The 26,921-nt window shown below is 26.6% G+C and overlaps 2 protein-coding genes across 4 annotated transcripts; both read right to left on the bottom strand.

The window, feature by feature from the left end:
* Nucleotides 1-1,433: 1,433 nt before the first annotated feature.
* On the bottom strand, nucleotides 1,434-12,295 carry LOC103579579 (autophagy-related protein 9A). Of its 2 annotated transcripts, XM_008561011.3 has the most exons (8): nucleotides 12,068-12,295; nucleotides 11,372-11,539; nucleotides 6,377-6,693; nucleotides 5,442-5,908; nucleotides 5,168-5,352; nucleotides 3,221-4,165; nucleotides 1,784-2,149; nucleotides 1,434-1,682 (listed from the first exon to the last, which is right to left on the bottom strand). In XM_008561011.3, the coding sequence occupies exons 2-8, from the start codon at nucleotides 11,423-11,425 to the stop codon at nucleotides 1,530-1,532; spliced, it is 2,487 nt and encodes an 828-aa protein (XP_008559233.1). In that variant the 5' UTR covers nucleotides 11,426-11,539; nucleotides 12,068-12,295; the 3' UTR covers nucleotides 1,434-1,529. The 2 variants fall into 2 exon arrangements, with proteins under 2 accessions (XP_008559233.1, XP_014294899.1); XM_014439413.2 differs by lacking the exon at nucleotides 11,372-11,539.
* Nucleotides 12,296-13,444: 1,149 nt separating this feature from the next.
* On the bottom strand, nucleotides 13,445-26,673 carry LOC103579581 (GATA zinc finger domain-containing protein 14). 2 transcript variants are annotated; one of them, XM_053739382.1, is made up of 7 exons: nucleotides 26,184-26,673; nucleotides 22,835-25,121; nucleotides 21,070-21,231; nucleotides 18,751-19,131; nucleotides 16,389-17,456; nucleotides 15,235-15,469; nucleotides 13,445-15,165 (listed from the first exon to the last, which is right to left on the bottom strand). In XM_053739382.1, exons 2-7 carry the CDS (start codon nucleotides 25,055-25,057, stop codon nucleotides 15,128-15,130), a joined length of 4,107 nt encoding a protein of 1,368 aa, XP_053595357.1. In that variant the 5' UTR covers nucleotides 25,058-25,121; nucleotides 26,184-26,673; the 3' UTR covers nucleotides 13,445-15,127. The 2 variants fall into 2 exon arrangements, with proteins under 2 accessions (XP_053595357.1, XP_053595358.1); XM_053739383.1 differs by lacking the exon at nucleotides 26,184-26,673 and adding an exon at nucleotides 25,494-25,584.
* Nucleotides 26,674-26,921: the final 248 nt, after the last annotated feature.

Here is a 26,921-nt window from a genome sequence, read left to right as displayed (position 1 = left end):
TATACAATACCAACGCTTAATAAACATCTAATTAAGCGAATGTAACTTCAATCCGCCGACAAATGCTTGCGGTTGAAATTGGAATCAAAGCCATTGGTCTATTTTTGGTTTTTTGCTTGTTAAAATACCGGTTGATCCCACTTCCAAATAATTACCAAATTTATATGTATCAATAATTATATTAATTAGACTAAAAAATTTTCAAGTACATTTTTTAGTCTAATTAATATAATTATTGACACGTATAAATTTTAATGAAATTATTAAATTTGAATTTCGAAATTTTGCGCCGTTGGCGCTACTGCGCATCACTGCATTCAACGTTCAAATGTTTTCTAAAGTGGGGGCAATCGAATGGTTGCAGAGTCGATTGTTTTGTATCAACTGGCGGTCCAATAGCGGCAGTCAGTATCATCGACAATGACAGTAGGACCAGATCCTTCTTTACGTTTAAATTGAAACACAGTATTGCAATTAATTCGCGAAATTATCCATAAAATTTATTGCTCATAGTCATTGTATAATTAAAATCTTCAGTGTTTGTAATATTTAAATTGTGCAAAGTGTCTGTGTGGTGTCGTTAAATGTTGAGTATTCAGTGCTAGTGTAAAGTGTTGCTGATAGCTGATGCTGATAACTTCCAAGTTCCTGAGCAAAATCATCTGGCATCGTCTGGTGGGAAATAGCAGTTAAGTGACGTTTTTTTAGCTGCAATACACTTGAAGCAATGTAAATTAAATCTCCAAGTGTATTAGGACACCCTTCTGCATATTATTTCTCCACCAAGGTTTGTTCAAACACTCAAGTGTTTTTTTTTTATTTTTTAAATATTTTTCTACCATATTCTGTCGCCATTTCATTTTGACGTACGATTTTTAGTTTTATCCAATTTCTATTAATTTATTTTTCAAATATTTAATGTCACCAAGCAAGTAATAAAAATAATTGAGTGCATTCGGAAGTGCTCTAGTTCTAGCTCTCACTATATGAGAACACTTGGCTAGAGCTAGATCATTTTCGAATGCACCCTTTCTAAAACGCATTTTAAAATTTTTATTCTACTTACATTTTATTTATTTATTCAAAAATGTCAATTGTCAGACACATTCACACTCATGAACAATTAAATAAAATGTTAATAAAGTGAAAATTTAAAAACGCGCATACAGATAACTGTCTCATGTCTGCTGAATTCACACTCATGTTTTTAAACATGATACTAAATTAAAATTTAGAAATTTATCAAATTTAAAATTTGAAAAAAATAGGAGTCGTTATTTTAAAAATTTAATTTTTATAAGATGTAAAGGTTTTGAGGTCCTAAGATTTAATTCTGACTATTTTAAAGATAATTTCTGAGTTTGTATGTGTGTGTAAGCAAATATATTAAATAAAATATTGTTAAATTTTACTGTACAATAATAAATTAATAAGTAAACTTAAATTTTTGTCAATAAAAATATTTTATTAATTTTAAATGATTACGATTGCACCAATAATCTAGTCGATAATTAAATTATTTAATGATACTAAGAGTCTCGTGTTGATCGTATCGAAGAATCTTGATGTTTTAATAATGGGGCTCTTTCTTGTCTTACTTCTGACAAAGTAGACAATTCTTGAACTGGACTCCGTTGCCATATACTTCTAGTGGCCATTTCTTGGTAACCTCTTCTTCTTATCTGTAATTAAATAATAACTCATAAATATATTTAATAAAACATATAAATTATTTAACTATGACAATAAATTTAAAGTATTATTTTACTCGCATAAAACTCACTTGTTTATGATGAAGCTCATGCAGGTACAAAGTGGATAGGGACATATCAGCTGCAGTGAATTCTATCGGGACTGAGAAATCAGGTGTTAACTCTTGGCCGGATCCAAACACGGAAGCACCAAGAGATTGATTAGATATTCCTTGCTGCAAACCATAGAGCAGACCTCGTTCATTATGCAGTAAACCCTCAGCTTTAGTCATGCCTTTCCTGACAAAGCTTGATAAGCAATCGGAACGATTGTTGGACGCATCAGCACCGATTGACGTTGTCGCTGCTGATTGATTTCCAAATACGTTACTCATACTTGGAACGCTGACGTGATTGACTACTGTATTACAAATTATGTTGGCCACGATATCATTATACTGCAACAAAAAATGATTTTTAGTTTTGTTGTTGAATCGTGTTTATGATATTTAATAATAGATAATTATGAATCTTAGGAACGTGGACGAGGTTGTGAGACAGAATTAAATCATTAGTTATTTGGATGTTTTGTCAAATATATTTTGACTTCATTAGCAAAACTATAAATTAATAATCATACAATTAAAAAAAATATAAGATTAGTGGTTTTCAGTACCCGTGTAACAAAATATTCGTTCCAAAAAAATTCCAAAAAAGTTCGACATGTGGAAATGTAAATTTGAGACAGATTAGAACTGAGTCAAACTTTTTTTTAAACTTTTGATATTTTAATAGTAAAAAAAAAAAGTTTACCTAAGAATTCATATGACATTTTACCCTGGTACCAAAAAAGTTCCAAATTAGAGATTTTTTAATTTTTTTGAAACGAGGGTAAAATATAGTAGAAATACATTTTAAAATCATTTTCTTTTTACTCAAAATTTGCTTCTATAAAGTCTTAGATAAACTTTTTTTTTACTATCAAAATTACAAAAATTAAAAAAAAATTCGATAAGCGAATTTTGAGTAAAAAAAGAATGTTTTGAAAACATATTTCTCAAAACGTAGTTTTGCTATATTTTACTCTTGTTCCAAAACCTCTAATTTGGAACTTTTTATGAACGCTTTTTTTTATTCTTATGGAGCTATCAGTTTTTAATGGGAACTTTTTTGGAAAGAGGGTAAAATGTCACATAAAGTACTAGATAAACTTTTTTTTTTCTATCAAAATTGCAAAAGTTCCACTCGAAATCTAATCTATCTCAAATTTAAAAGCTCCACATATCGAAATTTCATGGAATCTTGATAGTTTCGCTGATGAAGTCAAAATATAATTGATAAAACGTCGAAATAACTAATGATTTAATTTTGTCATCCAACCCCGTCCAAATTTCTAAAAATTATAATTATCCAGTAACTTTTAATATGACAATTAATTATTAAAAAAAAAAATTTATTTGTTTCTTTAATGAAACTAATAAAATTTAATTTAAATTTCCCGCTTATTAAACAATAAATTGATAACTTACTCCTGGTCCAAGACTGGAAAGACTATTAAGACTAGCCATCAGTGGATTTATGTCCCCTGGTATTATGTCAACTTCTTTCTTAGCTCTCTCTCGTAAGGCCGTGACAAACGTTTCAGCGTGACTCGGTGGTTTCCACTCGGGATTCGTTAACGTAAAGTGTATCAATGATAACTCTGTTTTTCCATCCTCAGCTTGAGTATATTGATTAGACATTGGAATCTGAAGAGTATTTCGCTCTCCACCATAATTATTATAGCCATCAGTACGATCCTCTTCAGGAGTGACAGGCAGAGTTTGCCACATAGGATGCCCGTGTTTCCTCACATCCATCTGAGCAAAACTGCACACGTCACCGACCCCAGTAACTTCAATAGTAAAATTACGATAGAAGTCAACGATGTCAAGAGATCGTTGTCGCATATAGAAACATAAAATAAATGGCGTGAGAAGTGGCGACAATAATTCTTCTAATAAATGAACAGCTCGGTATTGAAATAATTGGGCGACTTGTGCTCGCGTAGTTTGTGTATGAGCATGACCTTTCCAACTGTCTGGCCGATAATGCGTGTGCGCTAAAACAGCTGTAAGAAGTGTTTCCGGACACCAGACAAGATTTTCATCTGGAATAAACGCACGGGCTCCAGCTACCATCGCTCCGAGAATTGTCATTGTTGTAAGCATGTGTTCTATTGTTAAAACGTCCTCGTCGTATACTGTGAGAATTAATAAAACTGCAAGAATACTTCCGCAAATAAAGGCTATATTTTTAGCTATTACTGTCATAACAGGTGATGTAAAAATACTCATGTACTTGGATGCTGGACGATAAGCACGATTTAGACGTGCGTTTAATTCATGGTCTAGTTCATTAAAGTGTCGTAAATAAAGACGACCATACAGGGACCACATTCGTGTTCCCAATGTCCCTGGTTCTCTTTTAATTATCTGAATAATAATAAATATCAAAATGTTTTTAAAAGAAATTTTTTTTTTGCTTATGCAAATAAAAGTTTTTTTGAGATAAAAAAAAATTATGAGTGTGAATGTAGCAGACATAAGACATTTTATAAATTTCGAAAAAATTAATTTATTAATGAAATTTTAAAAAATGCGCGTACTGATTTTTCATTGATCTAAATACGCATTTTTTTTATTTTTATTCTACACGGAAAGAACAAGATGGTACCGACTCAGTTACATCTGAGCTTAAAAAAAATTTCAGATAGTAACCACTTACACCTGGATTATACTCAGTTTTATCTCAGATTTAACTCAGTTACATCAGAAAAAATTTCTTGAAAATTTGAGCCCTTGATTTTAATTTTAAGAGGTCGTGATCTAGTTTTAAAGTTTTTTCATTTAAAAAGCATGGGAACGATATCACATTTTTTTAAAAAAATTCTTACTGAGGCAGTTTTTGAGTAATCGACTCGTTTTTTGGGCTCATTTTGTAGGACTTGAAGTCCTCTTTAAAATTTCTCTGCGTGACATAGATGCATTTTCAGATTTTAAGACGCAACCTCTTAAAATTAAAATTAAGGGCTCAAATTTTCTGTAAATTTTTTTCTTGTCAGCAATAAAATTTTCATATAAGCTAAGAAAAATAAAATGTTTGAAAAAAGTACCCTAGTGTATATACATTTTATTTATTTATTAAAAAATTTAAAAAATTCCCACTTGCTACTTACATCCACACTCATATTTATGTCAATTATAGATCTGGTTCGAAGGAGGGTTAGTTAATGAATTGATATTTAAAAAAAATTTCTAGTATTTCTCGTATTAATAATACAGGCAAAGGATCCCCCTTTTGAACCATCTCCGGAACTAAGATCATAATTTTTTCTTTTGCACAGAAAATTTTTTGACGCCTCTAAGAAATTTTTAAAGAAAAAAACCCTACTAAGCATTGACATAAATTATATTTTTAACATAATTTTTTATTACCTCAGCATAGTTAAAAAATGAGTATAAAATTTGCCATAGTAATATAAGAGGACATAACATAAAATTAGCTAATCCAACCCACAGTATTTGTTTGGACAACATCCTTGCAAGTTCTTGTCTCTTATTTAATTTTTTATAATCTTCTTTAAGATGCCAATTATTTTCGAAAGGTGACCATGGTCCCCCTGTACAAATATTTTATTTAAATTAATATTATTATAGCATTAAATAAATTTGACAAGAAAAAAAAAGTAATAACACGTTTTTTACTAACAAAATAGTAACAACTCCATGTTGTATTTTAATCCTCGTGTCATAAAAATAAATTCGCCAACAATTGGAGCCTTAAGTCTAACTGGTAGAAGTGATTTGTTAATCATAGCTACCATATAATTTTTAAATCTCAATATTCTATGATAAATATCTAATTCAGTCAATTCTCGTTTATGAATACACATCTCTTGATCTTTCTGTACCTCTCTGATGCGTTTTTGAACTTCATGCCAGGTTAAATTATCAAGATCATTGTCATCTATTTTTAATGCGATATTAAAAAACATTTTAATATCCCAAAATTGTGTTAAATGATACAAAACTTTCACAGCACGTAGTATCCAAAATATTGCAGCTATTAAAATACATATCCACGTTATTAATCCCATGGACGATAAAATTTCATTAGACGATAATATTGCATCACTCATTGATGTTTTGTGCGAAGAATTATCTATTACTTTATCCCTGTAATATTAAGTTGTATTGTTATTTCTTTTTTTTTTTTAACACTACTTCCCGCTATAAAACTTTTCAATGACTCAGTAAAATCTTCATGTCAGTTTTATAATTCGAATTTTCAAAATTTTTAGGCTATTATTAAATAAATTTCGTTTAACTCCTGATTGATAACAACTGTAAGTGATTTTAAGAAAATTCTATATTTCGGTGAAATTGTCTTTTTTTCAATTAATGCTTTAATTTTTTAAATTCCCGCCATGAAAATTGAAAATTAAAAAAAAAAAAGTTATTGATTTCGGTTCGATTTTCGAAAATGGAGTTTTCATTAGATCTTGACGTTTCGAGGCCCTAGGAATTTATTCTGACTATTTTCGGATGGACGCCCGTCCGTGTGTATGTTTTTCAGATTTTAAATCTTTTTTTTGGTTTTATTGTGTATGTAAATTTAAAATTTATTTAAAAAATTGCACTTACTTAAATAGTACTGAATAATCTATACAATGAAACAGAAAGGTTGAAAATCCGACAACAAAAATAAATTGACCAAGCTCTAAAATTTCTTGTAACATCATACAAGCAAAACCATGTTTTTGATGATAATGGTACATCCTAGTAAAAAATGAATCTAAATCTTCTATATGGTTCCATCGCGATTTTCCACCTTCCGGAACCACATGAATCATAACACCTGATTCATGTGGTGTTTCGTCAGGATCATCTCCTTCGCCATCTCCATTTTCCGCAGAGTAAGGATCGAGTTGTTGATAGCTGCCATCAAGTACTGTGGTCATCTAAAAATAATTATTATTTTTTCTTTGCATCAATTATTATTGTACATAAAAAAAATAAGCTAAATAACTTTACAGTGAGTAGAATTCATGCTACATAACATAATTATTTTGTATACAGTCGAATTCCATTAAATCGGATTCCATTATCTCGGAACTTCTCCTAAATCTTGATTCCCACTACAAGCTACGCTGTCTTCCACCCGATGCCATACATTTGTATGACTCTGTATATTTATCTATGCATCATATATGTATATGTAAGAGCGCATGCGTATAGTTTACTTTTTAAGAGAGGAAGGGTATCCGTTAACTCGGAAATTCCCGCTCTTTCGTAGACTAACTGTCCGAGTTAATGGGGTTCGGCTGTACAGTAATTACGCAAACGTAAAAATTGGCTTATTTTTCACAAAAATTATTATTAATTGCTTATTTTTTTATAGTCGTTGCTATTTTTAGTGTTTTTTGAGTTTAAAAAGTTTAAAAATCAAACAAAAATTGCGAGTAGAAACAATCGGAAATTTCCTTGTCAATGGAATTCAATCAGTTTTCAATGAAAACTGTGACATCGGAACGCAACGTAGTTGATTTATTACAGTAGAACCTCGTTATAAGACTAGCTCGGGGCTGTAGGGGAAAAAATTCTTAGAATGGAGGTATCCCCACTATTGTACTTAACAGCATTTGCGCCCAAACCTCGCTATAAGACGATGGCTATTTTGCGGTTTATTTATGTATTCGGTTCAACTCTACTCTGTTATACAGTGAATCTATTTCATATATAATCATAAATAAACAAAATTTTGTCGTTCTTTTCTGTTAATTAATTATGTGATACCACGAAATTTTAAGTTTTCTTTATGAAAATAAATTATTTAATCTATAATCTTTATGTATGTACATTTTATCTCGGCTTTAATCGTACCGGTCGTTAGTCTTATAGCGAGGTTTCGGCACAAAACTTTTATTGAGTTGTTGGTAGGGGAAACGTTTTAAGCGAGTTTTAATAAATTGAGGGGAAAAGTCTTATAACGTATAGTCTTATAACGAGGTCTCACTGTAAATATTTTATTTTTTTCTACAAAAGGAGAATTCTAAAAAAAAATTACTAATTTTTACTTTTGCGTAATTAAGTATATTCAGTGTTGTAAAAATTACAATTTTATTTGTTTAATTTAAATTGCATGCATTGAAAAATACAAAATAGTTTAAATAATAAAGCAAAATATTATATGCTGAATATTCAAAATTTCTATCGCTAATTTTTATGAGATAAAACTTAAGGGTCTGACCAAAGTATACTATAATGAAGAAAAATTTATTTTTGTTTTTTATACTTCACAATTGTAATTTAATACGATTATTAGATTAGAAAATTTAATAGTTCTTTATATCAATAGTTAACATAAATATATTTCTTATCAAATTCTAAGACTATATCAAAAAAATTTTATAACAAATTTACTTATTAAACATGACAATGAAAAATATTTATAATGATTATCGAAATTATGAAATGATTGCGATTGCGATTATGCATGCATACATACACACTTTCATACGACTATAAACTAAAAGTCTTATTTTTTTGAAACCATTGTTCACTAACAGAAAAAAAAATTATTTTCTTCAATACTTTCATTAATTTGAAAGATTAATTTTTTTTTTTATAAGCGTTAATTCAGATAAAAATTAAATACTAACTGTTAAAAATAAACATATTTGTTTTCATTCTGCTTCTGCGCATCCAAAGTATTTAAACAAGTGCTATAAAGTTGAAAAGATAAATAAATTCCATGCAAAAAAAATGAAATAACATTTTTTTTAACCATCTTCAGTGAATTTGTGGAAATTATATATAATATATTTTAAGTAAAGCAACGAAAAGTATTGATTTTGTTTTCAAAATTGAATCCGTTATTTATTTTACGCAGAACAAAAACTCAAAATTAACAGAAATTTTGATTTAAAAGAATTTAAATTGTCGAAAAATTTTTAAAACTTACAAAATATTAAGAAGCTGTTGAGTTAAATTATTAGGGATGTGCCAATAATTCTAACTTACGAATTATTCGTATCGAATCGAATTGAACTGAATATTCTATTCGAACTTCAAATCGAATAATTTTTAAATTTTCTTTTGAATGACGTGAAATTTTAATATTTTTTCCAATAATTCAAATTTTTGTCAGGAGTAATTAGAATTCAGACATGAATCTACAAAATTACTTTTGGTTACTTAAAAAAACTAAGCTCTTTAAATAAAAATTAAATATTTGAAAGCTCATCAGAATTTTCTCGATTCGAATTGAATAATTCGAAAATTGACGAATAATTTGAAAAGTTACTTCGAAAATTCAAATTATTCCATTCGCATATCTCTACGAGTTATATCTTTATGTCAGTAAATTTAAAAATAATCCTGTCTAAATAAGATCGATCTAAAAAAAATTATTTTTAATCAGGTTCATATGTAATCAAACTCCGGGTAAGCGGGATCTAGGTAAACTAAATATACGTGATAACAATCCTTTCCAATCGACTTCTATCTCAATGCCACCTACCCCACATAAACTTATGCTTGAGAAAGAAAGCTGGTCTCTCTTTCCTTTTCTATCTCAGTGGTCTCTATAGCAACGCAAGTGATTTGAAATCAACAACAGATAAAAAAAACTCGCGAATAAAACTTGAATTAAACAAAGTGTTTACTTTGACAAGTACTAAGGGTAATTTTTATTTGTCATTGTGAGTAAACATTCATCTGACTTATTTTTAATCATTGAAAAAATAACAGGACGTAAATCAAGAATAAAAAGACATCATAGCCCACAAGTGCTCGATTATAATAAATAATATAACAACAATATTTATGTTAAAATTTTCTCTGTTTACTGCTATTTGATATAGTGTAATTATTTAAAAATATCAATTACTGTTTTTCAGCGATAATTTTTATTGAAAAAATGTATACACTTTATAACTCTTTATGAAGTGAGAAAAAAATACAACACAACATTTTTTTTATAATTAATTTAATGAATTATACAAATTTCGTATTAATTATATCGATGTAATTCAAAACAACTTGTAAAGAAGATCTTTAGACTTTAGCAAAGACATTTTATATTTTTATTTCTATTCAAAAGTTACGCAAACTTTAGCGAAGTTTACAATAAACATAGTCTGTAAAAATATATAGTTCAAAAATCACCATTGTATGATTCCCAGATTACGTATCATTGTTCTCAATTAAAAAAAAAAAATGATACTTTAAATCAATAAATAACAAATCTATATGGTTTTTGAAAACCGAATATTGATCATCGCATGAATAGTTTCAATGATTCATTTTACAGAAAATTTAAAAAGTATTTGCTTTATATATGAAGCGAATTTTAACTTGATAAATATCTGTTCAAATAACGAACTGTGTACTCTCTTAAAATGAATCCAAAATAATCCAATCAGTGAATATTCACTGCACAAATAGTCCCAAGTATATCACTAATTAATTCAGTGATATTTTTGGGACTTACTCGCAGTGAATATTCACTGATTTCCAGGACTTTTCACTGATTCATTTTAAGAGAGTAATCTTGTTTCTAAACATACATATAAACACATTTATTTATGTAAATTTCTTTGCAAAGACAGGCAGCCATCTGTTCATATTTCGGTAACAAATAATTTGGGATTAAACAATTTTTTTATACTTATTATTTATAACCAGTTTTTCAATACAATTCAAATAGTTTACATTGAATTATTTATATAATTACACGGAGAAAAAAGCAACTTTTAGAAAAACAATTTTTTATCGAGTAATAAATAGATAGAATTGTTGTATTATTCACAGAGAAAAATGCTGGCTCGAAACCTACCAATTTTTATTATGTTGTCGACCAAACTTGAAACAGAAAGTGAAGCATCCTAAAAATTATTATGCTCGTACGAAAAATTATTATGCTGTATCACAATCCTTACTACGCGCGAGAAACTTATCGATAAGCTTTGATAACAATTACTTTCATACAATACAATAATTGTGATGCGGCATAATAATTTTTTGGATGCTTCAATTTCTGTTTCAAGTTTGGTCGACAGCATAATAAAAATTAATTGGTTTCGAGCCAACATTTTTCTCCGTATTCATTTCATATCTAACGTTTGGTTCATCAAGTTTATTGACACAATTAAAAAAAAATGATTGTTTACTTCGAGTTAAATTATTCCTTTAATCTGAACTGTAAAAATTTTCTTTTTTCAAAGAAATATTTAAAAATTTTTTTTCAAGATCAATTTTTGTAGTAAAAGCTGGATATGTAATAAAAGCAAAGATCGATGCGTTAAATTGTAATCTATTGTCTCAACTTTTTTTTTGTTTTAAATTTCCATTTTTGTTTAAACGAATAACATTGGCAAAATTTTCATTTACCAGTTAAGCGCAAAAAAAGAAGCTCCGTCCCCCTACTCTATCAAAATTTTAAAAATAACGAACCGTTTTTGAAAAACCAGCAAAATAAAGCCAAAAATAAAATAAAATCTGAGTGCTAATATTTACTCTCTATATAATCAATCAAAACCAATACTTTTAGTACATACATAAAAACAATAAACTCATATCGTTAAATAAAAAAATGACTAAGAAGAGCAGCGTAATTTTAAAAAATTGGAGCCTTACCGTTCTTACTCTGTGATTTGGCTCCACGCAGGTAATAATAGTGTCACGTTTCATTCTTTCATTTCATCATTCAATTTAAATACCTACCAATCAACACTTGCACTCCAAACAAATAAAATGCAGGTCATTTGTGAGGTCGAGATGACAACGCGGACAATGTTGAATGAGCTGAGAAATGATTAAATATCCTAGTGTAATTTATACTCATGATTTTAATTAAATAAACAATTTTTTTAGTCGGATTTTAAAAAATATTATTAAACATTTGATATTACACGTGACATTCGCCTGTATATAAAAGTAGTATTCTATTCTCGCAATCTACCTTGACTTATATACATACATGTGTGTAATTATATATATATATATATATATATATATATATATATATATATATATATATATATATATATATATATATATATATATATATATATATATACTACTCCGTTATAAATAAGGATGAGGATAAAATTTCAAATAATTATTTAGTATTAGTGGTAACGAATAATTAATTAAACTAAATATTTATTATGAATAATAAATAAATAAATTTTAATTAAAAACTGGGTAATTTATTTATGGATAATGTTATTATTTTAACAACAAAGAAAGTATGGGAAAAAATTGAATGAAATGATGACTGTAATGTTTGGCAATACAGCTGATTTTAATAAACAAAGCAAATAGGCTTACCTTCGATGTTGATTTTCTTTCTTTTTCACGAACGACACGTACTTATTTAAATTTTAAAATAATACGAGTACTATATCTCACATATTGAAAAAAGTTTTGTGTTAATTTAATCACTAAAAATTTAAACATTTGATTGTTTCCAGTATTACGACTGTTTTGTATGACACACCATTTTGCCTTTTTTTTTTCTTTGTGATACAGACTTTGCTAACCTAAACTCAACCGAACGTCTACTCCATTCTAAACAATGAATTTTGCGTCGACTGAAGATGACAGCAGAATGTGCTGACATCTAGGAATTAAAGTTTTAAATATTTAATATCCCAGTGACAGTTTACTTTTAAATGTCCAGTAATAGTTTACTTTTATGCGGGTTAATTTACTTTTAAATTTTTATTTAAATTTTGAATAAAATTATTTGAAAAATTCATATGAATGTGAATCTAGCATATTTGAGACAAATTTTAAATTACAAATAAACGAATTAAATAATAGAAAATATAAAAATAAAAAAAATGCACAGACTGATTTTCATATTCTATAAATGTGCATTTTTTTACTTGTATTCGATTTACATTTAAATCATTTATTTCAAAATTTTTTAAATTTACAATTGTCAACTACATTCACACTCATAAAATTTATTAGCATTGAGGAAATTATCCATAAAATTTATTGCTCATAGTCATCGTTTAATTAAAATGTACAGTGTTTGTAAAATTAAAATCTGCAAAGTGTCTGTGATATAGTTAAGTGTTAAGTGTTCAGTGCTAGTGTAAAGTGTTACTGATTTCTGATGCTGATACCTCCCAAGTTCCTGAGCAAAATCATCTGACATCGTTTGGTGGGAAATAGCAATTAAGTGACGTTTTTTAGCTGTAATACACTTGGAGCAATGTAGATTAAATCTCCAAGTGTATTAGGACACCCTTCTGCAATTATTTTCCCACCAAGGTTTGTTCAAACACTTGCGTGTTTTTTTTTTAATTTTTTTAATATTTTTCTATCATATTCTGTCACATTTTATTTTTACGTACGATTTTAAATTTTCTCCAATCTCTAATAATTTATTTTTCAAATATTTAAATTTACCGCCCAATGAATAAGAATAAACAATGAGGGTGCAAGGAATGCACTACACTACAGCTGCTCGCAGCGCATTTCAGAATGCACCCTTTATGTCAATAAAAAAATCAGTACGCGCATTTTTTTAAATTTTGTATATTTTTCGTAAATTATTAAGTCACTTTTGTTTTTAAAAACGAATGCAAACTTATGTTAGGATTTAAATAAAAATATATTTTTATATTAAAAATAACGTTTATTGTATATAAGAAATGAAATATCATTATAATACATAATATCTTAATTACGTAAACAGTCTAATAAATTTAAATTATTTTCATAATCATAATTAATGCAATAAGTAATCACAGTATAAATCATGGCAACAGTAATAATATCCACATGTTATTATAAGTACGTTGCGCATGGACAAAAATTTGGTTCAAAATTTAACAAGTTTTTTTTTCTATAACGAAAACAACAAAAGCTGTATACAGATAAGATGTGTGCGTTAATAATCACCGGTTACTTACAAGGCACTTATTCAGGCACTTCATTAGTACGGTAATAAATTAGAAACAAACAAACTAGTCCGAAATTATTATTCCGTACTTGTACTAACGATAAAACTCACATATTTTTAATGGCTTATAATAATAATTATCATTATTAATCAATAAAATTTTTTATAAATATTTGTGCGATCATAAAAATTTATCGTAGTAAAGATCATTTGATATTTTGTAGTAAATCATGTTTTTACCAACAAAATTTAATTTTTTATTTCAATTTCTTGATAAATATTTTTAAAAAAATTTCGTTTTTTTTTTTCAATACGAATTCTAATTTTACGAAATTAAATTTTATCTTTTTTTTTAAATTCAAAATTCAAAAATAAATTAATTTTTAAATAAAGTAAAAAAATATGACGTTAAAGTATAAAATGACTTTAAATAATTAAATAATCAATGTAATTTTTTTTTACACGGATATAATTTATAAAAATTCAGTTTTTTTAAAAGCGTAATTATTAATTTTTTGCATAAATATAAAAATTTTACTTGAGATAAATTTATATTAATTATAAATTAAGTAGTAATACTTTTCATAACTCAATAACTAAATGTATAATTATTGTTTAAATAAAATAAAATAAAATATGAGATTCATACCCTAATAATTGACAAATTCAATTCAGGTTTTAGTTAAATATCGTGTTACTAATTCCAAAAGGACAGATTTTTATCCGCCCTTTTGGCTTTAGAAAACTTCAAAGCCAAAGAGACGTATAATTTTTTTTTTGGCCAATTGTTTGTAGAATTATTTAATAGCTAAAAATTTTCTTTTCGAATTTTCAGCTTGAGAATAAGTCTACAATATGATTATTAATTAAAAAAAAAATATACACCCCTTTTGGTTTTAAACTTAGTAACCAAAGTCAAAAAAAGGCGTACACAAAAAAAGATCCTGAAGTTAACCGACGTCTCATAATTTATAGATTTTTTTTTAAACAATAAATTATAAAAAAAAAACATTTGAAAAATTTGCACCTGTAGTTTTTTAAATTTTTGACATGTGCATATTTTTAGTTTTTCTTTTTTGTCATTAATTTATTGAAAAAAAAAAAAAAATCCGATAATTACTTATTGTCTGTCAACTTCAGGATAATTTTTTAATTCATAGTACAAAAATTCCTTATTTTCTATGTATAAAAATATGTCCTTTTGAAATTGGTGACACGATATAACTTAAATATCAACAATAATAATAAAAAAAAAAATAGTAGCTGTAACTATACATACAGTAGTTCTTATTAAAAACTGGCATAGCTCATTACTCTGAAATTACAATATTATTGTCAACATTTATACTAATTAAAGCTACTTGAAGCCATTATTGAGATTCAAAAATATAAATATATTAATTTTTTAATATTTAATTGTTTTTTTCAACTACTACGTACTCTAATTTATTTTAAAAGACTCACTTCTATTTCTATGTATAAAAATTTGTCAAATCTTTTAAACGATCACCTGAAAAGAAAAAAAAAAGATTTTTTAATTATATTATTACTCAATTTAAATTTGTAATGAATTATTTACCGAAAGTTTTTTTCTTGGATGAAAATTTCTTCGAGTGTGAATTTGATTCAATCGATTTTCGATACTCTGCAACTCTTTGGATAAATAATTTAATATTGTAATGATCATTAACTGTTGTACCTTCAACATGTGCAATATAATCTGTTACAAACGCATTGAACATCGTGGTTTCAATGAACCACTCGAGGAAATATCTGTAAGTCTTACTAGGAGATGCTTTGACAAATGATTCTTTCTGTAAAAGCATAAAAAAAACAGTTTTAATTCTGTTGACTTTTAAGATAAACAATTATATATTCAATTATTAATAATATTACTATGAATAGGGTACCGGTTTTGGACATCTTAGGGCCAGTTTTGGACACTCAAAAAATTACAATATAGTATATTGTGTGACAAGAGATGAAACAAGACGATTTCAAACCAGAGTGAAGTTTGAAATCGTGTTTCATCTTGAGTTACACACAATATTTTTCATGATTCTTAAAGTCTCAGTGTCAGCAGTTAATCAGGAACAAGTTAATGTAGGGCCAATGATATCATAAACTATTAGTGTAAGCGTAAATAGTCATTTGCAATTTATAATTAAGCAGAAACTATAAATACTATTTATTTACTCTCATTTTTATAAAACTTAAGGGAGGCCACTATTGTGACCGCATGAAAAAAAAGATGATTTTTTGGAATTTTTTTAAAGAAAACTACTGCATGGAATGTTTTAATGTTTTAAGGATATATTTGTGGGTATATTATGAATATGAGATAAAATTTTTGGACCAAAAAATTCAAAATTCAGCGAATTATTCACAATCTCCCAACGCTCAAAAAAAAAAGTCCACTGCTGCAATGATATCAACCTTCGCAGTACCGGAAATCAAAAAAACCAAAAAGTTTATTAAACTGGAAGGTATTTCCAGTACCATGACTCTCGAGCTAAGAAAAAAATTTTAATTTAACAAAATGGCGGAGTTTTAAAAAAAATTCAAATTTCGCGCGAAAGTTTGATGATTTTCGGTAGAAATTATGGTATGTTATTTTTGAAGCTATAGACTATCGAAGTATGCAAAAAACAATGGATTTTTTCAAAATTTTACACTAGTGGTCCCCCTTAAATTATATAACTTTGTAGTGATTAAAAACAAGTATACAATTACCTGGAAAATAATTTTGCCGTCTTGCTGTGTGACTAAATGATTTTCAAAATGCACACATGTCTCAACAAATACCCGAAGAAATGCTTCGGAGACAAGAAAATTTCTAATTCCATCGGCTGGTCTGACATTACTCGATACCAATTGTAGCGCGCATCTAATTCCTTTTTGTAATCGTGATGGCAAAATAGTCGACTCATCACCGACCGCACAAATAACTTTTGACGTGTCAAGATCAACAACAATACCATCTTGTACAGAATCAACTTGAGTATTAGGTAAATTTTTCGACTTTAAAATACCAATGACAAATGGCAATGGTGCCTGTAAAATTTCCGATAGCTCTGGTATATCGGGTAGAACGGGAATGAATGTATGAGGCCAACTAAAAGGATAAAGTAAACTCTGGAGTGCCTCAACACACGATGACAATTTACTTAATTTTTCACATAAAAGTACAACACGACGTTCCAATAGTAAAGTACCAAATAAAAATATAAGTACTTTATTGCTTACAGCATCAAATAATTGACTCATATCTTTTTCTTCTAATCTAGGATCGCCTGAACGTAAAATTATTTTTTCTGGTGAATTAGGTTCTACTTTAACTGATATCTGCTCATCATCATTTGATAATTTATCGTTTACTTCACTTGTCGTTGAACGAATTTCATTGTCATTGCTAATTGTATTATTATTGTGGTTACTAATTGTTAATATTTCGATTTTATCTGTTGTTAATTTGAGACAACTGCCAGGTTTTGGCATCGGATTATTGTACAGATCTTCAATAAATTTTCTACGTTTCTTGTCAGGTAGTCCATGTCGTGATTCGAGTTCTAGTAGTACTTTGTGATAAAATCCACTAGCTCGAAATTTAGTTATCATACAGTAAGCTAGTGGTAATATTGGACCACCTTCTGGTTTAACTCTACAGCAATAACCATATCTACAATTTCCTTTGTCATCCATCAAAAATAGGGAGTAAAATTGGTTTTGATTAGAATCTGGTGAAGGCCAATCTTGAGCATCGGGAAAACAAAAACTTTCAATCCAAGCTGGAGCTTTTGCCTGTTGAATATATTTATTATTAGTAAAATAAATATGAGGTAAGACCCACTACCTGATCAGGGAACTAGTACCTGATTATCTCAAGTATTTGTGTAGATATATTTAGTAAAATTTAGTGAATATAGATATAAAAATATATGTAGTAATTGAGTACTAGTTCCCTGATCGAGTACTGGGTCTTTTATCTTAGATAGTGGGGGGCAGAACAGGGTATGAAAGAAATACCAAATTTTTGGGAACTCAAATCTTTTTTTTATGATATTCAAAGTGAATAGTAAAAAATTTTTAACTGTAGTTAAAAAAAAAAGTTTTCATTTTTTGCGGGTAACATGGGCGCCCCTTAAAAAAGATTTAAAAAATATTTCTGGCAATTAAATAAATTTGATTAAATTGAATTTTCTTATTAGTAATTTTACATTTAAAAAATTACATTTTACATAATTATTGAATGCAAAGGAAAAAAAAAATTTTTTAATAATTTATATCATAAAACAAGTCATTGAAATTTCTCGACTGACACTCGATTTTTGAAAAAGTTTAATAAAACAAAATTCAAAATAATCCTCAATTATATTTACAAAAATAATTTTGGAATGTTTATAAAACAAACTTTATTTTAGAATTTTGAGGGCATCCCATTTTGCCCCCTCCCCTCGTCCTCGATATTTAGACTTAAAAATTTTATTCGATTTTCCAGGATAATTGTCATGGAAATTTAATGGAATCCATTAATTTTACATGAATATCAATTTGTTCACATAATTAAAAAAATTAAAGCATAATTTTTAATTAAAATACAATGAGACTACTTAAAAAACATATGTTCTATGTAATTAATCAAAATATTGAGTTGAATTTGAATTTAAAATATTTTTTAAATGCAGTACTAACTTTTTTTTTCAAACCTTATTTAGTTTTTGATAATTGTGAGTTTATTAAAGTCTTGCTATGAAATTTATCATATTTAAAAATTAATTATCCATGAAAAAAAAAAAACATTTTTTAATTAAAATTCAAGTTTTTCAAATAACCATCAGCTTTGACATTAACGTTATTTAAAATTAATTGACTTATAAACATAAAAAAAGAATTATTTAAATGGAATAAAATAAAATTCATTGGGATTTAAATTTGTTGTGACATTTATAACTTGGAAAATTAATGTCATGAAAAATAAAGTACAAAAATAAGTTAATTAATGATATTTATGACTAATTTTAATTTGTGACTTTTAATAACTTAAAGTAATTTGCTTTAAATTTTTAGAAAAATTTTTTCCAGTATAATTACTTACATAAATTGGGTATTTATCTTTAATGTATGGTTCTCTAGTACATAAATTAAGTTCCACAAGTAAACAGACATCGAACAATTTATCACGTCTATCTCGAAGGCTAGACTCATGTTTTTCTGAATACTTTATAGAAACACGTCTAACATAATGTTTTCTTTTTTCAGTAAGATTGCGATGTAATTCTTCTTTACTTGTTTTACATGTACTGTTTTCACGATATTTGAATAGTCGTAATTTATCATTAAAACTTGATAATTCATCATTTGCTGATGATGGTGTTGAGGCTATGGAATCTGTGTCTGAAGAAGTGTTTGAGTCTGTAGATAGTTCTGTTCCAGCCATTGTATTTTGTCCGAATGCTTGATTCAGTAATTGCTCCACCTGTTTTGTTTATAAATTGAAAAAATTGTATTTATTAGCTCACAATTTTATTATTTTTTTTAATAAACACGAGTGTACTTATATATCTTTAGATTTTTTAAATGATGTTATGTTGAATCATCATAAATTGATACATTATACATTTTCTTTACGTCATCATGAAATAAGTTTTATATGTTGTTATGATATATATATATATATATTGTATCAATAAGGACTACAAGGTAGTAAGTACGCGCCAATAAATATAAATATATACTTTTCATTTAATTTAAAATATTGAAATATACGGCAATACTTTAGTGTTAAAGTATTTAATATCAATAAAAAAATATACGAGTTCATATAAATCAGAGTCTATAGCGCAGTTTATAAACGTCAACTAAAATCTAAGATTACTCTTATAAAATATGACTCATTGGGTATTTTTTGCAGCTTCTTTATATTTACTAACGACGGAATTAATTGAAGCCAATTCTATATATATTTTATTGTAAAAAAATATATACATTTTTAAGTAAAAAAAAATTTATTTATTTTGGATTAATTAATTAAGGGAGAAAGGGGTCTGAGAAACAAAAAAAAGAACACATTTACGTGGTTTTTTTTTTCAGAGTACCTTCATTATTAAAATTCTTTAAATTTGTGACCTTATTTAGCATCATTCCAACAATATTCTGCTAAATTTTCATAAAAAAATATTGAAAAATAAGCCAGTGGTAGTGGGGAGAGACGAGTCATTTAAAAAAAAGTCTCCATGCCGTAGGCAGGATAACTCATGACTGCTTCATCTGAAATCTAAAAACCAAAAAGATTTTTTTAGTACATAAGTCTACCTTAGATTTGAACGAAGGAACAAATAAAATATTCATTTTTGAATTTTTGGTAAAGGTGCGATCAAAAAACTCTGTTTTTTGATAAAAATTGTTCCTTTTGTTTAATTAAAAAATAAGTAGTAATTGAAAAAAAAAATCCTTAGTTCAAATCTAAGATAAACTTATGTACTAAAGAAATCTTTTTGATTTTCTGATTTCAGATGAGGCAATCATGAGTTATCTTGCTTACGGCATGGAGACTTTTATGTTCATGACTCGTCTCTTCCCACTACCACCAGCTCATTTTTAAATTTTTTTTTATGAAAATTTAGCAGAATATTCTTGGAATGATGCTTAATAATGTCACAAATTTTTTAAATTTTAATAAAGAAGGTACTCTGAAAAAAAAAATCACAAAAATGTCCTCTTTTTTTTGTATCTCAGGCCCCTTTCCTCCCTTAAGGCCATTTTGAGACAGTGCCACCACTCTTTCAGAATATTCAATGACTTTCAATTGCAATGACGTATTAAAATTTTGATAATTAATTTAAAAAAAGTTTAAGCATTCATTGAAAAAAGGGCAACGTGGTTACAATTTTGTCGGGACAGATTTAAAAAAAATTATCTACAATTGATATCAATTAGGAGTTAAACGAAATTTGGTAAATGAATTTCAATAAAATCTTCATGTCAATTTTATAATTTGAATTTTCAAATTTTGTAGGCTAAAATTCATTTCATTCAACTACTAATTGATAACAACTGTAAGTAATTTTTTTTAAATCTATATCTCAGCAAAATTGTAACTGCAATGTCTTTTTTTAAATATAATCTTGAATTTAGCAGACAATTGAAACTTTTCGATTCTTTTTTTCAACAATTTAATTAAAAAAAAAAAAAAAAAAAAAAAAACTAATAATAGGCACATGTAGAAAATTAAAAAAACTATAGGTGCAATTTTCTAAAATATTTTTTTTTTTAAATATATCGTTTCAATTCATACATTTTTTCACTTTATGCTTTAATTTTTTTTTAATTAATTAATAAAATTGCAATAGAGAATGCTCTTAATTAATAAATAAATTTTTCTATTAATATAAAATAAAAAAAAATAAAGTAATACCTTAATTTGACTAGGACCATCTAAAAATGATCGAGACAAAGAATTTGATTTATTAATAAATGTATGAAAATTAATATCCCGTGTTAATTTTTCAAACTCATCAGTCTTCGATGTGTTATTATTGTTATTATTTTCCAAAAGTAATGGTTCTATTGGCGTACACTGAAACAATAAGAAATAATTATTAATTATATATATATTTTTTAATTAGGACAATACTTAATAAATTGATGTATAGTATGGGAAAAATTTATGATCAATACAATGGCTACAATTTATCTTTAGATCTCAAGAAATTTTTTTGGGTCAACTAAAACAATTATAATTATTGTGATAATTTAAAAATAGAATACATTCGAAGATAATTGCTGAGGAATTTATATCATTAACATTTATATTAAACAATGTAATGTATAATTCTCTCATTGTTATATTTTAAAAACTAAATTAATATTTTATTCAAAAATTTTATTAATTAATAAATTTAAAATAAGACGAGATAATTAATAGCCTTGATATTAATAATAATAATAATACTTTAAATTTATAGTATATAAAAAAAATAATATCTAATGTTATTATTTATTACAATCCTCTAGTATTTATATATTTATTGACCGAGTGTGGGAAAATTTGATTATATGGTTGCTTTGCAATTAACGGGATCGTGTGAACTAGTGTTTTATTTATTCGCTGGAAAATAGTTAAATAAAAGAAACCATCCGGCCTTACCCGGAGTGGAATTAGAAATTTCTTATTAAATACAAAAATTAAATTTTAAATTTATTGACAACATTTTTCAAAAAACCTGGCAATTTAGTTATGAAATTCCTAATACTATGTTACTTCGATTATAATTCTGTTTGGAAATTTATACTTCGGCAATGGCTCATTGTACAAATTTCAAATATATTTGTGTAGAGAATCAAACGCTCTACAAAAAAGGCTCTTATCACTTTTTGATAAATACGTCTGTTCAAAAGTTATTGGAGTTTGAAGTCAATTTGATAGTAAATTCCGAGATCTTTTTAATTTTTCACCGAAACTATCAGACTTATCACAAAATGTCATATAATCTTTTTTGTAGACAATTTCATTTCCTACAAATAATCTCCAATGAAGTTTTTTGAAATTCCGCATAATTTTTTAGCTATTTCCATTTTAATGTCAAGATCTTGAAATCCTTCAGAACACTTTTTTTTTAAGAACTTAAAATTAAAATGGAAATAACTAGAAAACGATTCGGAATTTTGAAAAATTTTATCAAAGATAATTTGTAGGAAATAAAATTGTCTACAAAAAAAATTCTATGACATTTTGTGATAAGTCCGATAATTTCGCCGGAAAAGTAAAAAGATATCGAAATTTTCTATAAATTTGTCTTAAAGCTACAATAACTTTTAAACAGATGTATTTATCAAAAAATGATAAGAGACTTTTTTTGCACAGCGTTTAATTCCCTACAAAATTATGTCCTGAGATCTGTACAATGCTCGAGCAAGCTGTCCAAACTTAAGTTTTTTTTCTATGTTATTTAAATGGGACATCAAAAATTGCGATGAGCGATCTCTAAATATTAATATTAAGAGCTCATCTTTTAATAGACATCTTATTTCACTTCACTGCAACTATTTAATAGGTTTTGAGAAAAAAAAATAGTCAATTTTTTTGAACCAGTCTAATATATAAATATATAAACTTTTTACTGGATATTTTTTGACATCTGCATAAAAAGCAATTAATAATTAAGTAAAGTATAGTGTACCATGTAATGTAACTCAGGTCCTTTTTTTTTCTCTCGACATAAAATAGATAAAGATTCTTCAGAATTATTCGGCAGCATTTGATTACTAATAAATCCATTGTCACTATGGTGCCAATTGTGTGACAAATAATTTCGTTCTTGCGGTGATAATTTACTTAATTCCATAATATCTGTTCCACTTTTTTTATCGAATGAAAACGGCTCAGCATAAATACGTTCTTCATTTTTCGCTGATAAATTTTGTCTCCGCTTACCATCAATGAATGTCGTCAGTTCGGTCGAAAGTCTTTTAGCAGCTGGACTAAATTGTTGATCATAAAAATCATTATTGCTTGATAAAATATTATTTGATATCGAATTATTTAAAACATCATCAGATTTTGATTTAAATCCATTCAATGAAGATGAAGATGATTCTGTAAAATATGTAGTGAAATTTGGCTGCTCATACATTATTGGACTTGCACAATTTAAATACGGCAAGCAATCAAATGTCGAGTGTTTACGTGTTTTAGATTCACTATTTTTTTTATCACCGTTCATTTTTTTCGAATCATCTAATGTACGAGATAATCTATTTAAAAATTTGTTTTTATCCGTATTTTCAATATCATTATCCGAATCACTTTGATTTTTTTTTTTATTTTTATTATTTAATTTTATTTCCAAATCAAATTTATCTTTTCTCGGCACGATAACTTTTGGACCGAGGGCTTTTTGATGTTGAATTAATACAGTTTCAAGTTTTTCTAACATCTTTTTAGAGTCACGAACGGTACGACATTTAACGGAACTGGTTGATGCCGTGGGAGAATGTTCTTTAATGTCATCTAATGCTAAACCATTTTTAACGGACAATGATAATGAACTATTTACATTTTCTACATTGTGTGAAGATTTAAATCCTGTTTCTTTCTCTACTATTTTAGTACGATCTTGTGAAGACCCAGAAACGACATCATCATTATCATTATTATTACCTTCCTCATTATCATCATCTCCACGAATTATTTCGTAATTTCTAAAACTTCTAGATGATCCGGTTACATCAACACCCAGACTTTTAACACAAGATTCTCTATCACTGCGTGTCCATGAAGATTTAGCACTTTCTCCAATAGTAGTAGTATTTAAATCATACCTTCGATTTATATTTGGGCAGTGAGCAAAAGTTCTTGGAGGTTTTTTTGGCGGTGGACCAGAAGGCAGTGGAGCTTTCAATGCGGCTTTTAGTCTATCAGTTAATTCATCATTTGATTCATCATCGTCAGACTTTCTGGACGATGCTGCAACTCCTGCTGCGACTGTTGATTCACATGAATTATTATTGTACTCATCTTTCTCAACTTTTGTTGATTTTCGTCTTGATAATTCTTCACGAATATCAATCACTGTATTACTACCTTTGTCTTTATTTAATTCATCATTAGATTTTATTTTGTTATCATTAGCAGTCTTTGATTTTGTTATTTTAGTATACTCAGCACCATTCATTATAAATTTATCAAATTTATTTGATTCATTTATTTTTAAATTTTTAAATGAAACAAAATCATTATTTGTATTTAAATCTTTTGACGTTTCACCAAAATCATCATCTAAACTATAAATAGGTGATATATTTTTTTGTCGCGATATCACTGTTGTTTTAACTGAATTTTCACGAGTTATTTTATTTTCTTTGGTCAATGGTGGACGATTTATTTTACTAATGCTTTTATATTCATATTTATTTTTATCATCACCACAATCAACAACATCTTCATTTATTTCGTCTTCATCATCAGCTTGAATTGGTTTTTTTTTAACATTACCCAGTTTACCATACTCGGGTTTTTCTTCAAATATTTTAACATTTTTATTAACAATTGAAAACACTTTATCTTTTGATGGCGAATTTAAATTTCTTATTTTAGTGAGTTTATCACCTCGAAAAGCTGGAGTTCTTTTTATATTTTTACCAGGGTTTGATAACTGTCTTGTGACGTTTAACTTTAAATTTTTTTTAATTTTAACTGGCGAAGAACTTAGTGATCTACGTAATTGTTCTTTCTGATCATCATCGTCATTATCATCATCGACGTTATCACAATCATCATTATTTTTATTTTTCTTATTGTTTTCATTTGTATTTTTATTTGTATTTTTACTACACAAGTTTTGTTCGAACTTTTGTTTTATCATATTTACCATCGTGCCATTATCTGACGTCAAATGCGACATTTTTTAATATTTAAACTTACACTTTACACTTAATTAATCATTGATAATTTATAAATTTAAACACCTGCAAAAAAAAAAAAAAAAAATTAAGATTTTCAATAAAAAAAAATGTAATTTTTTATAAATATTTTCACGATCCTGAATTTAGCAGACAATTAACAATTTTCTGATTTTTTTTTTCAATTTAATTAAAAAAAAAAAAAAAAATGCACATGTAGAAAATTTTAAAAACTGTAGGTGCATTTTTTTGAAATATTTTTTTTCTTAAATTTATCGTTTAGAAAAAAATTCAAAAATTAGTAGACGTCAGCTAATTTCAGTATCATATATTTATAAATTTTAAATAAATTTATTAAAATGAAATTTTAAAAAATGCGCATACTGATTTTAAAATTTTCTAAACATGAATTTTAAAATTTTTATTCTGTATACTTACATTTTGTTTATTTGCTCCAAAATTTAAAAAATTACTAACTGTCATCTACATTAATACTCATAAATTTTAAACTAATTACACTTAAATAATTATTAGATTATTAATTAAATTAATTAATAATGAAATATTATTTAAAAATAAACAAACAAAATAAATTAACACACCTGTTGCATTGTTTAGCAAAGGTTATGTTGTTTGATTTTGGAGTGACAGTTATAAGTAAAATATTTTACAATTACATTAAATGAATACTAAATAACTTTATAACTGTAAATTACATTACGAACAATTAATTTAATATTTTAAATGAAAATAATTATTAAACAAAATTCAACATTTCTTTTAAAAAAAAAGTATCATTAAAATTAATGATACTGAAGTTAGCCGACGTTTAATAATTTTTTGATTTTGTTTTGAAAGCAAACTATACAAAAAAAAATTATTTGAAAAAATTGCACATATAGTTTTTTAAATTTTCTACCTGTGCATATTTATATATTTTTTTTTTTTTTGCAATTCGTTGATAAAATTTGCAAATTTTTTCCTGTCAATTTCACGATCATTAAAATTATTTATTTATTTATAAAATAATTAAATTATTTAAATTAAAAACAGGTTTTACTGAATTATATTAAAAAAAATATATGTATGTATATATAAAACAAAATGAATTAGTAAATAAAAACATACTTTTAAAACTTTCGCTTTACTTGTTGATTATTAAAAATATTTGTTCGTCCTCTTGAATTACATCTGTATCGTAAACACAATTACATTAACCGCAGGTTTAAAAACTAAATTAAAATATAAAACGGTCTCACAACAGCATAACAAGTCATGCTATATTTTCTTTAATAGGCTTGATAATTTATACATTAACTTTTATCCTGATAATAATAATTGAAAATAACTTTTGTGTCGACAATAAAATACGTGTTGAATTGCGCACTGAAATAAAAATAAATAATAGAGAGAAAGATAAAACAGAATATATGATATGTCTATGTATGTATAAATATATAATATATGAAACTTGTAACTGAAACTGATGTGTGTATGTAGAGTGATTATAGTCTGTACTGAAGGATAGAATGGAATTGGAGTTTTAAAACGAGTGTAGTTTTACAAACTCTTTATTTAAATTGGGTTTTACAGTGACCTATTTTTTTTTTTGTTGCAAAAATTTATTATTATTATTATATAATTAAAAATTTCATGATCTTTTTCATATTTTACAGAATTAATTATTATACTAAATAATTATAATGATAATTAACGATAATTAAAAAAAAAATTGTTAATAATTATTGCACAATGTATTATCTTTAACTTAATGAAGAGTTTCTTGTTCGATTAATTAGAATAAATATTTTAATAATATATTTATATAAATTATTTTAATGGTTCGCTTTAAATATAAATTTAAAT

Source organism: Microplitis demolitor, chromosome 5, assembly GCF_026212275.2.
Source record: "Microplitis demolitor isolate Queensland-Clemson2020A chromosome 5, iyMicDemo2.1a, whole genome shotgun sequence".
NCBI classification, from domain to species: domain Eukaryota; kingdom Metazoa; phylum Arthropoda; class Insecta; order Hymenoptera; family Braconidae; genus Microplitis; species Microplitis demolitor.
Note: the sequence above shows the minus strand (reverse complement) of the source record. Positions and strands in the feature narration are given on the sequence as shown.

Bases quoted from the DNA above. Each gene is read 5' to 3' on its own strand.
- LOC103579579 (XM_008561011.3), bottom strand. From the start codon at position 11,425: ATGAAACGTGACACTATTATTACCTGCGTGGAGCCAAATCACAGAGTA. The intron at 5,909-6,376 runs GTAAGTGCAATT...TTAATATTACAG, and splicing joins GATTATTCAGTACTATTTAA to GGATAAAGTAATAGATAATT. The intron at 1,683-1,783 runs GTGAGTTTTATG...ATTTAATTACAG, and splicing joins ATGAGCTTCATCATAAACAA to ATAAGAAGAAGAGGTTACCA.
- LOC103579581 (XM_053739382.1), bottom strand. From the start codon at position 25,057: ATGTCGCATTTGACGTCAGATAATGGCACGATGGTAAATATGATAAAA. The intron at 19,132-21,069 runs GTATTACTTTAT...TAAACAAAACAG, and splicing joins ATGGTCCTAGTCAAATTAAG to GTGGAGCAATTACTGAATCA. The intron at 15,470-16,388 runs GTAATTGTATAC...ATGCTTTTACAG, and splicing joins ACGGCAAAATTATTTTCCAG to AAAGAATCATTTGTCAAAGC.